Source organism: Miscanthus floridulus, chromosome 14 (genome assembly GCF_019320115.1).
Source record: "Miscanthus floridulus cultivar M001 chromosome 14, ASM1932011v1, whole genome shotgun sequence".
In the NCBI taxonomy this organism is placed as follows: domain Eukaryota; kingdom Viridiplantae; phylum Streptophyta; class Magnoliopsida; order Poales; family Poaceae; genus Miscanthus; species Miscanthus floridulus.
In genome coordinates, this window is record NC_089593.1 from 66,922,063 (window position 1) to 66,935,687 (window position 13,625).

The following is a 13,625-nucleotide window of genomic DNA, read 5'->3' on the forward strand; positions in this document are numbered from 1 at the left end:
GGGCATGGGCCTCCACTCGAACTCACCCGATAATAGCTCACCGGAAGTGCCACCGCTCGCGCCCATCGAGGGTAGCTTGACATATTCCACCCCTCCTTCCGAACGAAAAGGAAGTGCGAGGGTCGTATGAAAAGCCAGGGGAGCCCCTGACGGCCCTCTTGCTCCGTGCAGAGGCTAAGGGGCTCTTCCTACAACCTTGCCGAGACCCAACGACCTAGGCTCGCATTCGAGGGGGCTCGGCAAAACAACCCCTCCTTCCGAGCGAAAAGGACACACGAGGGTCATTCAAAAAGCTAGGGGAACTCTTGACGGCCCTCTCGCTCCATGCAGAGGCTAGGGAGCTCTTCCTGCAGATATGTCGAGACCCCGTGACCCAGGCTCGCACCCGAGGGGGGCTCGGCAAACAAACCCTCACGCGTGAGGGGCGTACAAAAAAGCCAGGGGAACTCCTGATCGCCCTCTCGCTCCATGCAGAGGATCAGGGGCTCTTCCTGCAGCTTTGCCGAGACCCAGCAACCTAGGCTCGCACACGAGTGGGCTTAGCAAACAACCACTCTGTCTGAACGAAAAGGATATGCAAGGGTCGAATAAAAAAGTCAGGGGGACCCCTGACCGCCCTCTCGCTCCGTGCGGAGGCTCGGGGGCTTCTCCTGCACCTAAGACAAAGACAAGCGACCCAAGCCCGCACTTGAAGACTCGAAAAAACGTGATAAAGGGCATCGAGCCTGTTATGGTCTAGGGGTTCGAAGGCTGGGCCCCTAAGGGTTTCGACAGCCGCCCTAGGGCAACAAAGTTAGGGATGACTACGGGCGAGCCCGTACGGGGCCGAGGCCTAAGCAAGCGAAATGCTTGGGACGTCCTAAGTCATGTCCGAGACCAGTAGGGAGGTCTCCGAATGGGATCCCACCGTAGGGAGGCACCGAGCCACCGGGGCCCAGCGAACGGCCCCGGCACCCACTAGAGAAACCCTCTGGTACTCTTGGAGTGCATCTCTAGACTGCTAGCCAACCCCTAGCGAACGGGGCATGGGCCTCCACTCGGACTTACCCGATAACAGCTCACCGGAAGTGTCACCGCTCGCGCCCACTGAGGGTAGCCTGGCATATTCCACTCCCCCTTCTGAGCGAAAAAGGAAACACGAAGGTCGTATGAAAAGTCAGGGGAACTCCTGATTGCCCTCTCACTCCGTGCAGAGGCTCGGGGGTTCTTCCTGGGATCTTGCCGAGACCCCGCGACCCAAACTCACATTTGTGGGCTCGGCAAATACAATAACATCCCTCGGTCAACGTGAGAAAAAGACCCTGGAGGAATGAATCCACTCCCCTAGGGCCTCAGGGGCTACACTCGGCGGGTGCGTTCGCGCGCACCCACCGAGACCTCGAAGTACGAAACACTATTCCGCCAGGAGCTACCGCAAGACAAGCCTCGTCAAAACCTCAAGAAGAGCGCTCACTCTCTCCCTGAGGCTCGGGGGCTACTATCGGGTACCATAAAATGGGGTACCCTGAACGTTTACCGAAAGAATCACTTAAGCCCTATCAAAGACAAAGCCAAAAGGTGAACCATCGGTTGACCTCCGGCATTGTCTGAGCCCACCGGTTCTCTACCTCGCACGAGGCCTCGCACAGGAGGCCTCGACGGCCTGCCAAATCTCCACCTCGCGCGAGGTGTCGCACGGGAGGCCTCGACGAGGAACCAATTCTCCGTCTCGCCCGAGGCCCCGTGTGTAAAGCTTCGAAACGAGACAGCGATTCTCCGTATCGCTCGAGGCCGGCTCGGTAATAACCCGTCGCTTCTGCCTCGACTAGCCTTCCCGACAGCGCGTCGCATCCCATTAATGCGCCAACCACTCCCGCGATATCAGCCGGACGACGGCTCGACACTACGGAGCGGCCGACGAGACGGGAAGTCACGTCAACGCCATACCGTCCTAGACAGGGCGCGGCAGAGATTACCGGCCACTGTGCTCTGGTGCTGTGCCCATGATCAGCGCCTGCACTACGCTGTGCCACCTAACCCCCGCCCCAGAGACAACGCGGCATGGGGAGTCAAGTCCGGGTCACCATAGCCTCAGAATCAGCGTATGAGACCAACTACTCCCTCCAAGCCTCGACAATCTACTTCAGGGTCTCGGCAACCCCGGGATTCATGTCTGCCGAGCCTCCCACGATGGCTCGGCCTCGGCACCAACTGGGCCTCGGCTTCTCGTGCAGTCAACACACAGTGACCAGCACGCCGACCGCCACACCCACTTTGAGATAACACTGGAGCCCCCACGACGCACAGGATCGGATGTGACCGGCGCGTCGCCCTAGTACTTCAAGGATGAGACCACTCCATCGCCCACGCCGCCACAGTAACAGGCTACAGGGCTCGGACATGCCGCCTCCGTCCGCACGACGTCGTGTAGCTAGCGAATGTATCACCCTTGTCCCCCATTCAACTATAAAAGGGAGGGACCTGGGCCGTTTCTAGGATCGGACACTGACGATTAGGCCTATGCCCACGCAACGAACTCACGCATAAACGCACAGACGAACGCTCGAGGTTCCCCGCTGCCTGAGATCAACATCTCAAGCTATCCACGTCGCTCCACGTAGAGACCTGGGACTAGCTCCCTCTCTCGCCCTGCTTGTGACCCCCTACTATGAGCATTTCGGTGCAAGGAATACAAGATTGATCTCTCAAACTGGACGTAGGGTACTCATTACCCGAACCAGTATAAACCTTGTGTCTTTTTGCATCACCATCCGGGATTGGGAACACGCAGTACAAATTTACTAGTTGGTTGAGGGCCCGCCGGTCCGAAACACCGACACTATGGGTCATAAAAAATTATAAATATTTCAAATAAATATTAAAAAAATAAGCACGGTCCATTTTAGCCATATCGTCTAGATTATAGCTTTTGCAATTTTGAAATTAATATTCTTTTCAGAATGCTATATTTGAGTTTTCGATTGAGCTGTTTACCTCTAAAATGTATTCCCAAAATTCAGAAAAAAATTCTAGATAATGGTTTGAAAAGTAGTATTTTATCACGTAATTTATGTTGTAGTGACACTGTGACAGTAGGAAGTCCAACGGCTACTTTGCTTGTCTTGAAAATAAAAAATGCTTTTGAGTCTTGGCCCGCTTGGCGAGAAATGATTTCTTTGTAGCCTGGCCCCTTCAGGCTGCGTTTGGATTGGGCTGAATTCGACACCTGCCCAATTTATGCGCGGTTGGGTTGTTGCTTCAACCTTTTTTGTTAAACAAAAATTGACATTTGCGTACCGTTTTAGTTGGACTCACCACGTCATATTTATGTCAAAGGACGTCTTTCGACACGATATATAAAGCTGGATGCTTCATGGAGTTCAAATTTTGCTTTAAGTTTTTAGGATGCAAACGAAGTCGAGAACCAGTTCGACGACCATGGAACAACTAGGGATGAAAAGGAGATGCATATTTTCCGATATCCTGTGCATTCTGAAGGATCAAAACCTGGTATGGATAGTCCGTATCTGAATCCGAATATTTGATATCTATACCATATCTGAATCCAAATACTTAAAATCATATCAGAATTCTGATATGTATATAAGATAGGTATCAGTATTCGACATGATCTTTATTCGCTTGTGACATCGAAAAAATATGAGATGGAATGCAGGATCCCTGGTATCCGTCTGTATATTTGATCCAATTTCATCCCTAATGGCGATATACATTATCAGCACAGGAATATGTTACGACAGTATATGCATATATCCGACACGCATCTCGCCATGGGAAGAATGAGATATGATACACGCGCATGGATGGTACTTATAACACAGGTAAAACGTCATTTATAAGGTAAACTACATTTTACAATCGGAAATGCAACATTGCGGGTTCCGACCATCTGGATGCCGTGTTTTCTGGGCCTGTGCACTACCAGCCCAATAGATCTGTTTCCATTTACCTTCATTATTTCACCGTTTCTCGAAATAAAAAAAAAGACGGCGACATTCCCAACTAGCACGACCATCGCGGTGTTCCCTACCACTCGCCCACCATTCGCCCTCTCCAGCGGTGACCACCTCCGCTTCCTCCGACCTGGGACCCTCGCTCGCCTCCATGACTCTAGGCTCCTCCTCGACACCTCCTCCTGCGGCTGGCCGAGACCACGAGGGCGTCACGGCCATGCCGTACTTTCACGCTCGCATAGAGGCTCCACGCACCCCAGTGCACCCAACGGAAGAAGCTCGCGACAGCCAAGCCTGTGGTGCTCTTCGCTCCGCCACCTCCCAGCTCCGATCTGTCCATCGAGGAGGTTATCGAGTTCCTCAATACGCATGACATATGGTGGCCGCCTCCTACTAGAGTGTCATGCAAACGTATGTTTCAAGTGTTTTAGATGTTCTATAGGTATGTTGTAAGTGTTTCATATGAATGTTTGCAAAAGTAAATCGGGATGTTGCATATGTCGCGAAGTGTTTTGGCGGCATGTTGCAAGCGTTTATTCAAAATGTTTCATTTATTTCAGATGTATGTTGTAAGCGTTTTTTATCTGAATGTTGCATATGTTTTACACATATGTTGCAAGAGTATGTTCGAAATGTTTCAGTTGATTCAATCTTGCATTGCAATAAGTGTTTCATGTTGCAAGTTGCAAGTATTTTATCTAGATGTTGCATATGTTTCACACACATGTTGCAAGTGTATGTTCCAAATATTTTATCTGCTTTAGACGTATGTTGCATTCAAGTGTTTCATGTTGTAAGTGTTTCGTGTTTCAAAGGTATGTTCAGAGAGTCATTTGGGCACGCCCCGGGCGCCGTGGGAAGGGGCGCTGTGAGCCAGTGACCGGCGAATGGGGCGCTTGGCGCGCCTAGGTCCTACAGACGGGGCGTGCTCGTGCTCATCTCGGCTCTTGGGTCCTGCCCGCACGAAGAGAGAGGAGGGGGTCAGGGGGATGGAGTGGCGGGCGTGGGGCGAGGTGAGGCGGACAGGGGCAGGGTATGCGTGCCGGCGTGCAGGGTGGGACAAGGCAGATGGGGAAGGACTGCAGTGACACGTTGGGAGTGCAACGCGTTTCTGATAGGCTCTAACAGAATCCTATCCCATCGGACATCTAGAGCCAACAATTCCCTTTTCCAACCTTCAAGTTGCATGTCACACTGTTTTTAACCCTGAACTACGAAACCTGATAATACGTCGCTAGAGTTGAGTATATTACAAACACTAGAGTACTAGAGTTGAGTATATAACAAATTGTAGAGTACTAGAGTTGAGCATCACTACACCACAACCCACCTTTCCCCTACAATTATGTGTTGGTAAATCAAGGGTTTTGGCAACACATAATGTGTTGGCAATTCTTTACCTTTTTAGTGTCACTTAAACTGTCGACAATAGTAATATAAGGCTACAACTTATATGTCGACGTTTCTCCTTCCAACACATAAAGTGTTGGCGAAAGTTTTTAGACAAAAAGTGTCATTGTATCCTACCTAAACCACTGTCCAAGTGTCGGTGAAGGGGTAGGCCCCGAAGAAAAAATAGGTTGCCCACCCTTCGTTCCTTACTCCCTTTCCACTCACGTAGACTTTAGAAAAAAAGAAAAACCTCGCTCTTGCCAGGGCGCAGCCGCCGGGTGCCGCCAGCACAGCTCCAACACCGGGTACCGCCACCACAGTTTCGCCGCTGGGCGCTGCTAGCAGGGCTCCGCTGCCGGGCACCGCCAGGAGCCGGTGCTGGAGGCTAGCACCCAGCACGGCCGCCGCCGCTGATGCCCGCCCAAATCTCCACCTCCCAATCCCGCCCACGCCGAAGTTGTCCCTGGCCAGAGCCCCACAGCCTACAGCCCTAGCCCCCGCCGCCGAATCCAACAGGCGTCGTCGCCCCAACCCCCAGTTGCCCCAGCCTACGACCGCGCAAGCCGGCCTCCCCCAAGCCCGCCGTCGCCCTAGCCTACCATCGGACAGCAAGAGCGGTGCCGCCGCTGCATCCCCATTCCTCTCTGCATCTAGGTGCGTCATCTCCAGATCCTCTTCCTCTCATCCCCATTCCCCTGAGTGCTAGGGTTTCGCCACAACTTAATTTCTTGTATTTTTTTCTTGGTTGCAGAAAGGAGTAGACGAAGGTGAGAAAGGCTGGAAAGATTCAAGGTTTGGGTTACTTCTCTTGCCAAACTTTCATTCAGTCTAGATCCGCCCTCTCTTCCCCTCTTTGGAGAAGGCTCGATTTAGATGTGATGTTTACTGCCTTAGTTGATTTTGCAGAGAAACCAGCAGGATTCAAGATCTTGTACACAACACAATCAATCAGGTTGCATGTAAGTTTTCTTATGCTCGATCTGCAACTTATTTGTAGTATATGAAGGCAAAGTTCACACTGATGGGAATTCATAGTCTTTTTACTTTGGTCCTTTATGCAAAAAAAATATGCTGTGACTGTTCTATATAAAAAGACAGAGAAGGGAATCAATTGAACTTTAAGCTGCAGGTGGAATTATAAGTTAGTCTCGAAACTATTGAAATGCATATATGTCTCCTTGTTGTAAAAATATCATATCTGAGTATTTCTTTCTTTCTTGTGTATGAAGCTGTTATACCAGTGCCATGTAGCATTGTAGCCACTGCTGTACAACTCTTGTGGAAAGACAAACTTTGACATCTGTGGCATAACTTGCTTGGCATTTTATGATTTCCAACATTGTCCCACTACCATACTTGTTGGTAGCTGATCTGAAATGTATGCTACATGGATGTTTGTGTTTCTCTTTCTGCCACATCTTCTATTATTCTACAGAAAATGTGCCCTACAGATAGTTTACCACAAAGCATGGGGCATGCATATTGGCCAGTATTTAGTTCTAAATATGAATTATCATTGTTGTAAATCTCTGAAGAGAGTTATCTTCTTTTCTTTGATACTCTCCTATGTCCTGTCAGCTAACTGATAATTTGGTTGCATCCTTCTTCATGCCAACATCTAACACTTCTATAGTTTTGCGGTGTATGTCACCTACTCACCTAGAGCACGGTTAGCAAGCCTTATGATAATGAAAATATGTGTCTTGTACTCTTAAATGCTATGCCTGGATTTCGTGAGTACCCAGACTTTCAGAATGCAAGTTTGGGCCTACACGTTGCTTGCTTTGTTATCGTTGAATTTTCTAGTGGTAGCTCTATTGCTGGATTTTTTTTCTAGCTGCGGATTCAGAGGTTATTCTTAATCTGTAGCCATTCAAAAGATTATACAAATCCTAGTGCCAAACAATTGGTAGTTCAAGGTTTGCACACCAGAGCCGCTTGTTGCGTGACAAGAGTACATAACCTTCTTTAGCAGTATAGCTTTGGCAAAACTTAGCCAAGTTTTAGGGTTCCAGGGAAGTCTCGTACATTTTCAGTCTAAATAGATGATGTGTGAGAAAATCTCCTAGTGCTCTAGTCTCCAATCCCATATTAATGATTGATGAAACCTATTCCCTGGAGATCATATCATGTGGGTGGATTAACATAAAATTTCACTCTACCATATTTCAGTCTTCCATAGAACATGCAGTCCCTATCATGTGTGCTTTTGGGTAGATCATGACGAATGCTTTACTTCAAGTTAAAATAGCGCATCAGATTACTTGGTTCATAGGAGATGCATGATGGCTTAATATGCTTAAGTTTACACAAGCAGATAAAATATTTCAGAGGAAGATAAGCTGAGATTATGAAACATATATTCATACAATATTTAGCCTCAATCATGTGAGATGTTCAGCTTACAATTTTTTTTACAACCCATCCCATTTTTTCAGTTCAAGTAAACTGCTTCGATGGTCCAAGGCCACTAAAACATAGGTATAGATATTTAGTTTTTCATTGGGCTCACCTCAGAGAAAGTGGTTTCAGTGAGTAACTAGATAATTGTGTTGCTCCTTCTCCCATAAGAAACACTAAACATCCCATGCTTTTTTTTATTAAGGAACTGGAGAACTGAGGAAGCATGTTTGCTCCCTGCTAGCAACACGTACGAACAAAGACATTGTTTTCCTGCAAACTTTCTCAAGACAATGTAAGTTTCTGTGCCTAAACTTCCCCATCGACAAAAGAGTCTTCTGAGATGTTCCCTATCCTCATCATGCTTTTAGATTCATTTCTGTGATGTCAGCAAGGTGGCTAGCGTGTTTTCTTTTCTGATATAGCTTTCATGATCAATCTTTACTTTTAGTTCATTATTCACTTAATAGTAATGAGAGAGAGCTATAATTATTGTTTGCTAATTAATCTGCTCTGCCATTCAATCCTCATATGCATAGGTGTGGTGCTATTTAAACACCACATATTATTTTCCTTCATGCTTTGCAAGATTGCTGCTATTGCCGCTGATTCTTTTATGATATCTGTAACGTGTCGATTCTACGAATAACTTACCTATGTCTAGCCATTTTCTTTTTTCTGTTTCCTAGGATAAAATGGTACTTAGGTAATTATGGTACACCTCAAAAAAGATACCATACAGGGTTCAAAGCTATCCATGCCCTTCTTTAATATGCTCTGCCATTCAGCCCTCATTTGCATAGGTGTGGTGCCATTTAAACACTGCTTATTCAAAACATTTTGTTTTTATGTTTCATAGGATAAAATGATACTTAGGGAATCATGGTGCACCTCAGAAAATATACCATACAATGTTCGCAACTATCCCATGCCCTTCTTTAATTGATTCTGCTGAGCTCTGTTTAGGGGACCGCCTTGGAGATTCCGGTTCTTATTCTGCACCTGAAGTGCTATCCTTTTGGGATGCTAATTATTGCTTCCATGTCTCATGTGTATATGCTGCCTCCGAATTATTTTTATGTGAATTGGTTCGAGGACAGCAGCAGCAGGCCAACAAGTCTGCACTTGCTTCCCAACGGCAGCCAACAACTCTCAACATGATTCCTTTGTGCCATCCTTTCTGATGCAGGTTATTGAATATATACGGTTTTTGCAAGAGAAAGTGCAAAAATACGAGGTAACATTCCCAGAATGGAACCAAGAAAATGCAAAGATGCTTCCATGGGTAATTGCTTCTTTCTCCAAAGCTGCAATGCTTGCTCTGCTGTTAGGAAAGGAACAGTCAATTCTTGATTGTGTCTCAATGTAGTTTTACATTTTTGTAGTCAAATATGTATTTTCGATCATTCTGAAAAAATGCACAGGCAAGTGTTTGTTGCTAAAAATGCATTTGCCTTACTGAATCGTTAACGTTGTATCGATAGTTTTCAACCAACATCTTATGCATGCTTGTTATTCTTGTGCTGTAGAGTAAAGGCCAAATCCTTGGAGATTCCCCGCCTGACCCTTCACATTTCATGAGAAATGGATCCTCCCCTGGATCTAATTTCACAGGGAAACTCGATGATAATCACAAAAGACATGGACTGTTGAATGCCACTTTTGTGCCCAAGTCCTGTAGCATGTCTATACATGTCTGTTACTGACTAATTTATATCTTGGACCTATATGGCTCTATGTACTATGATCATCACTTGACCTGCTATATATATATATCAGGTGGATTTGTCAAATTATTTTAATTATAATTATATCTATGCAGTTTTGCCGATAGTTTTTTTTGGGCAGGGTATGGTTTGTAAAATACATTGAAAATTGTTTGGTCAACATACAAACTGTCGAGAAAGGTCTTAACTGTCGGCGTAGGTCTTAACTGTCGGCAAAGGGTTAACTGTCGGCAAATGTTTCAATTGTTGGCGTAGGTAGATTGTTGGCCTACACATAAAGTGTCGGGGATTCTATTAACTGTCGGCAAAAGTTTCGTCGACGGTTCTGGCGCGACTGTTTCTAAACTGTCGGCAAAACTTTTCGCGGAAGATTATCTATCGGCAAAGGTGCCCTTTGCCTACAATAGAGAGTGGCGGCAAAAGTACGTTGTGTTATAGTGTATACAAATATAAGAAATTAGTGGTAGAGTACTAGAGTTTTTTTTTTTATCTCGATAACTAGAGCTGAGTACAGAACAAACAGTAGAGTACTAGAGTTGAGAATATCTTGACCCCATGTCTTGATGATCAGTCTTGATGACAGGCTCCATAAATACGTGAAAAACGAGACAACACAAGAGACGACGCAGCTGCCACCATGTACCAGCACCATGCATGCATGCAATAAACGGCATAACTACATGAATAGTAGCACATCGTCACGTACACGTCCTCTTGTGCGCGCGTGTGAGCGTGTCACAGGAGCAGGTGCGGGGCGCCGCCGTGGTGCAGGTGCAGCCCACCGGCCTCCACCACCGGCGCCGCCGCGGCGAGCTCCTGCCACAGCGCGGCGGCCGGCGGGTAGGGGAACACGCTACTAGCGGCTTTCCACGTCGTCGTCTCCGCGCGGTCGCCCTCCAAGACGGTCGTTGCTGCGGGCCACGGGAGCGGCCCGGCGCCCAGCGACAGTTGCTGGTGGTGAACCAAGTCGGCAGCTGCCCCGTCGGCGGCGGCGCCTAGCGCTGCGTCCCCGAGGCCGAGGTCGAAGCAGAGCCGGCCTTCCAGCAGCGGCGCTGTGCCGAGCGAGAGCAGCGGTGACGCCAACGCCGACGCCGCCGACGCGGACACCGAGCCCAGCAGCAGCGAGCTGAGGAGGAGGCCGCCGCCTCCCGCGCCCTGCAGCAGCGTTGCTGGAGAGGCGGCGAACGGGCTGCCGCCGGCCGAGGCGGTCGTCGTCGTCGTCGTTGTTGAAGGCGTGGCCATGGGAGCGGCGACGGCGGCGGCGGTCATGGCGCGGGTGGAGCGCGCCGGGCGCGGGCGCGGGCGCTTGCGCGTGGACCCGCCCACGGGGACGTTGCGGAGGGACCCCCCGAGCGTCCAGTAGCGGCGGCACGCGCGGCAGAAGTGCCGCGGCTGCGCCGTGTTGTAGTTGTTGTAGTAGCAGAACTTGGTGTCACGAGACGCGCACCGCGGGCACTGCTCCCGCCCGGCCCCCGCGGCCGTGGTCACGGTCGACGGCGCCTTGTTCCCGCCGGCGGCCATCATTAGCGCGCGCGCCGCCACAGCCTGCTGCAGCAACGCGTCCTGCGGCAGCGGCTGCGGCGGCGGAACGGGGAACTGGTGCAGCAGCGCCTCCATGGTGGATAGCAGCAGGTGTCGGGTTGGAGATAGAAGCTGCTGCTGCTGCGCGAGCGGTCGGTCGACGATGCCTTGCCTGCCGTTGTGAGACTAAGTTGGAGAGGCCTGCACCGTGCTTATATATAGGGCCAGCGCAGGGCACGCCGGCCACGGCGGCGGTGGATGATGGTGGTGTGCAGTGGCGCGAACAGTGCTTGAGAGAGAGAGAGAGAGAGGGGACTGCTCGGACTGGGCGCCCTGCGGATGGTACGGAGGAGGAAGCATGCAGGAGAGAGGTAGGCAGGGACGAGGACGACAGCAGGAATCTGCACGGTGGGGGGTGGCCACAACCACAAAGGTTACGTAGCTTTCTGTTGCAGACGAAGCAGAGAATCGATGGAGCGAATTCCTGATTCTTGCTTCTTGCATTGCATGGCATCAACAATAATGCACACGGACAATGCAAGGAAAGAGAAGACGACTCACACAACTGTTTCCTGATCTCATGCATCTCACCCTGCACCTGCTGCAGAGTGCAGCCGTGCTTGCCCAGCTACACACGCTGATGGGGTGTTTGTTTACATCGAACCTGTGATACCAATTAGAAGAATACATAGACTAATTACAAAACGAACTACATAGATTGAGGCTAATTTACGAGACAAATCTATTAAGCCTAACTAACTCACGATTTGACAATGTAGTGCTACAGTAAACATTTGCTAATGATAGATTAGTTATGCTTAATAAATTTATCTCGCTAATTAGTCTACCTCTGTACAATTAGTTTTATAATTAACTCATATTTAGTTTAACGTCCAGTCTCACCCGCTGCATCTAGCTAGCCTAGCGCCGTCGAGCCCGCAGCGTGGAGGGCGCCCGGGCCGAGCGAGGAGGCCTACGCCTGCTGCGCTAGCTGATAGCTGATGTCCTGCTTGAAGCTCGAGAGCGACGCATCATGCATGCCCCGACCCCGATGCCCGAAAGCCCAGGATTCCTTTGAATATAATCCTTTGCCGGGTTGGCTTGGCTAGTTCACCACTAGCTATCCAAGCACAATATGATAGACGAGTTAATTCCAGCCGGCGGCACCACCACTAATTCATGTCCCTCCCATTCTCTTCTCTCTATAATTTTCACCTTGCTCGAGTTGGCATGGGCCCATTTAGACATAAATAACATAACAGCAGGTTGTGTCATCCACGTGATCAGCTTATGTTATCCTCAATGCTAAATGGTAAACAATCGGTCATCCTTTGCTTAGCGTTTAGGCATCAGTTCACCCGCCCGCTTATTGAATTGTCATTAGTCGCATAAGTTGGTGCCCGCCCTCCTCACCATTGTATAGAGAGGATGAGATGTCGGCCGACAGTGGAGGAGATGGTGATCCATCAAGGGTGTACCTTTAGTCCGGGTTGGTATTACCAACCGGGACTAAAGGTTGGAGGACTTTTTAGTCTCGGTTGGTGGCTCCAACCGGGAGTAAAGAAACCTTTAGTCCCGGTTGGTATTACCAACCGGGACTAAAGGTCCTTTAGTCCCGGGGACAAAAAATGCCGAGACTAATGCTAAATTAGGACATCGTTCTAAAGTCTGTTCTCTAGTAGTGGAGGAAAAGCTGAGAGGTGAAAGTAGTCGAGAAATCTAAAGGAGGAGCGGCGGCCAGCCATACTAGGGGAAGCAGGGAGCAGAGAGACGGAGTGGTATCGTGGCGAGGCTGGGTAGATGTGATTAGAGAGAAGGAGTAGCAACTTTAGGGATAGGAGCCTAGGAGTTGGGGGGCGGGGTGGAAAAGTGATGGTACAGGACCTTAACGGACCTTTCATTATATGGGCCGGGCTCACGCTGCGACAACGGGTCAAAGGCTTCGGACCAAGTCGGCACAGGCTTGATAGCAATAGTATCGGACCATGCCCCATGTCTCCCATGAGATCCAGCCTATATATTTGGCTATCTATAGTTCTCTACTCCCGCCATTAGCAAAAGCATTAATATTCTAGCCCAAATCATATGCTTGGCAGCCACGGAAGTCGAGGTCCTTGTTGGACGCTGAACCTCGCCTACCACCCTCGTTGATCGGCCCGTTCGTTTATCTTATAATCCATCTTTTTTAGTTTGTTTTTTGAGTCGAAACAGTGTTTTTCTCTCATGACAAATTAGTAGAAACCGTGGCAGCCATTGTGTTGCCACGCCAGCCATACCCTCTAGCTGGTACGCACCACCCTCAGGCCTAATCTCGTCAGTGTAATCGAAGTTTGTCGCAAGCCCAATGAATCTTATGCAACGATCCTGCACTGTACAAAAACATTTTCTTTTCCAAAGATGAATAAAATTAATTTCTAGGGACGGTTTTCATAGCCGTTACCGGACGATGGCCTACCCATGTAAATTAATGTAGGGTCTGTCTAGACTTCTGTCAACAGATTTGTGAGCCAAAAATCTGTCAAAATTTTGACAAATCATAAGATGACACGTCTGCAGGGAAAAAACTGACAGATGCTAAAACTAAAATCTGTCAGATTTTTAAAACACACAAAACCAAATAAGATCCAAAACC

At 48.9% G+C, this 13,625-nt stretch overlaps 1 protein-coding gene across 1 annotated transcript; it reads right to left on the reverse strand.

The window, feature by feature from the left end:
• Positions 1 to 10,039: 10,039 nt before the first annotated feature.
• LOC136502585 (dof zinc finger protein DOF5.8-like) lies at positions 10,040 to 11,150 on the reverse strand. The gene has a single exon (XM_066497835.1). It carries the CDS (start codon positions 11,087 to 11,089, stop codon positions 10,208 to 10,210), a length of 882 nt encoding a protein of 293 aa, XP_066353932.1. The 5' UTR covers positions 11,090 to 11,150; the 3' UTR covers positions 10,040 to 10,207.
• Positions 11,151 to 13,625: the final 2,475 nt, after the last annotated feature.